Raw genomic sequence first — 2,860 nt, forward strand, 5'->3', positions numbered from 1 at the left:
GGCTGCTGCCCGCAGGTCTCTTCCTCGGCCCCGACCTGTGCTGCCGGGAGCACGACCACTGCTCGGCGCAGATCACGGCGCTGCAGTTCAACTACGGCATCCGCAACTACCGCCTGCACACTGTCTCTCACTGCGACTGCGACGCCAGGTGCGCTGGGCCGGGAGGGGGGCACACCGGGGGGCCGCAGGGCCTCTCACCGTCCCCGTCTGCCCCGCAGGTTCCGGCAGTGCCTGCTGGCCCTCAACGACACCATCTCCAACATCATCGGCGTCACTTTCTTCAACCTGCTGGAGGTGCCATGCTTTGTGCTGGAGGAAAGCGAGGAGTGTGTGCAGTGGCACTGGTGGGGGGGGTAAGTACCCCGGGGGTGCCCCTGCTGCTGTGGCCCCCGGTGTGCCCTGCCGGCTGCAGGGGGGCGCAACTGGGGCTGGTGTGCAGGGACTCATGGCATGTGGTGTCCCCAGGTGTGAGCGTTACGGTGTAGTACCCCTGGCCAGGATGGTGCAGCAAAATCAGTACCAGTACAGCCTGCCCACGGAGGAGATAGGCACCTCTGTTGTGCAGCCCCTGGGCAAGAGAATGAAGCCCTCTAGAGCAGGGCGTAAGCAGCTCCGACAAAGACTGGGGCAAAACCCTGGGCTCCACCGGGCACAGAGACCTGCGACAGCCCAGCAGCCACGGGGCCCAGGTACCTTGTCTCCTGTGCCTGTCAGGGACAAGGCTGAGCCTACAACCAGACACCCACACCCAGCAGCACAGTGGGGGCTGGAGCCTGGCCCCCCAACAGCAATGACGGTGTTGGAACAAGACCTTGCTGGAAGAAAGCAAGTGCTGGGAAGAGCACAGCATGGGGCTCAGGGCTCAGTGCACCCTGCCTGCACAGCCCACGCTCAGGGTGGCAGCATCAGATCCAGCCAGGCTGTGGAGCACTGCAGAGCCACCCCTGTGCCCACCGTGGAGAGGCACAGGCAGCCCAGTGAGTCAGTGTGGGGGGAGAGCATGCACTGCTGCTGGGGTGTCCTGAGGCCTCAGCCTGGTGGGGTTGTGTGCTGGCTGTGCCCCTCACTGCCCTGCTGTCCTCAGGCCCACACAGGGTGTGCAGGTGCTACAAGCACCTGGACAAGTGTGAGCACCAGATCGCACCCCATGAGGTGAAGTACCAGCTGCACAACGTGGGCACCCAGACACTCTTCCACTGCAACTGCACTCACAGGTGCGTGTCCAGGAGGAAAAGGCAGGGATTTTCCCACCATTTCAGGGCACTGCAAACAGGTAGTTTGGGGTCAGATGAGGTGGGACCCAGCAGGATGCCCACCCTGGCCAGCAGCTTCTGACTGCTGCCCTCCTGTGCCCGTAGGCTGGCACGGTTCCTGCGCAGGGCAAGGGTCCTAGGTGATGTGGAGGTGGCTGCCCTGGCTGACCACATTGCCACAGACTGCTTTGTTCTGGAGCCACCCACTGACTGCAACGAGGGCCTACAGCACAAGTAAGTATAGCAGGTCAAGGGAACTTGGCCTGTGTGGGGCTTCCTACCCTGTGTGGTCAGGAGGGATGGCGTGGTGGGGCTGGGTGCTGTCCTGCAGGCATAGCATGAAGCTGGCATTGCAAGTGTTATTCCCTGCTCTGCTGTGCCATGAGCAGTATTGGGATAGAAGGCAATGGATGTCAGTGCTGCAGAGATGCCAATGCTCACAGCTTTGTTTCTCTGGCAGCTGTACTGCAGCGACCCAGGCTGTGCTAGTACCTGCACGGCATCTCAAAAAGTCCCTGAGGCGCTGGCGTCTTCCACATGTGACCTCTAAGGCTGAGCATCCAGACTGGAAGACACAGGACAGCAGTGGCACTCTCTATGAGCGATGCCTGCAGCTGGCCTTAGAGTAGAAGCCGGGTGCTGGGCACCATGCAGTGCCCCAATGATGCCTGAGAAGCACTGCCTTGCATGGGGAGGAAGATGTGCTGTGCAACAGCCACAGAGTGGAGCTGCTTGATTTCTGGTCCTTGAGACAAAGGATGGCACTAAGCATGGTTGCTGGCATGACTGCATGGAGCTGGGCCAGGCAGAGGGACAGAGAACCCTCTCAAGGAGCTGTGGCTGCAGGGGGGTGGCCATGGCTGCCATCCATGAGCATCAAAGCAAGGGGAAAGGAACAGGCAGGCTTGGGAAAAGGGAAACTCACCATCTTCCTTCCCTGTTGTGCCAGGTGGGGATGGTGGGCCCCCCCTATGCCTGGATTTGTGCCTCTTCAGCTGAGGGGGGCAGAGCCCTGTGATGTGGTCCTGGCCCCCTTCCCCAGGCAGGGTGGGAGGGGTGGTCTGCATTGGCTTCCAGCCCTAGAGGAAGGCAGGGGCAGGCCCAGGGCTCTGTGCACAGCAGCAGATGAATAAATGGTGGTCTGAGCATAGTGTGTGGTGCTGGGGCTGAGCCTGCTGCCCCCTGTTGACACTGTGGCCCCCACCCCAGGGGCTGATCCTGCCCCCCTGCAGTAAGCACAGTGCAGCTGGTGTGGGCCAGGATGGTTTATTTTGTTGCTTGCACTACGTCCAAGGCTGAGGCACAGTGGAGGCAGCAGGGAAGGAGCAAGCTTCGATCTTGGGGGTACCCTGGGGTGGTCCTCACTCTATGCCTATCACCCTTGCCACCAGAGCCCTGCCATGGGCTCCTGTCCCACCTTGGGTGCAAGGCCAGTACTACTCCTATAGGACTGAGGGACCTTACACTTAGAATTTCACGAGGGGCTTCCCCCCCACCCCACTAGACCAGCCCTGTCCTCCTCTGTGCCACCTCCCAGCCCTGCCAGGGCCAGGGCAGCAGCTCTGACTGGGGGATACAGGGGGAGGCCCCTACCTGCGCGGCACAGA

At 61.6% G+C, this 2,860-nt stretch overlaps 1 protein-coding gene across 1 annotated transcript in view; it reads left to right on the top strand.

The window, feature by feature from the left end:
• The window catches only part of LOC104286498 (group 3 secretory phospholipase A2-like), a 24,009-nt gene extending 22,127 nt beyond the window's left edge, over positions 1–1,882 (top strand). The window contains exons 2-7 of the mRNA XM_009885094.1: positions 16–148; positions 219–353; positions 466–602; positions 1,085–1,214; positions 1,359–1,487; positions 1,714–1,882. Of these exons, the coding sequence (XP_009883396.1) occupies positions 16–148; positions 219–353; positions 466–602; positions 1,085–1,214; positions 1,359–1,487; positions 1,714–1,882 (833 nt within the window). The remainder of the gene's footprint in view (positions 1–15; positions 149–218; positions 354–465; positions 603–1,084; positions 1,215–1,358; positions 1,488–1,713) is intronic.
• Positions 1,883–2,860: the final 978 nt, after the last annotated feature.

The sequence above is a fragment of the Charadrius vociferus genome, unplaced genomic scaffold (assembly GCF_000708025.1).
Source record: "Charadrius vociferus isolate BGI_N301 unplaced genomic scaffold, ASM70802v2 scaffold615, whole genome shotgun sequence".
Lineage (NCBI taxonomy): Eukaryota > Metazoa > Chordata > Aves > Charadriiformes > Charadriidae > Charadrius > Charadrius vociferus.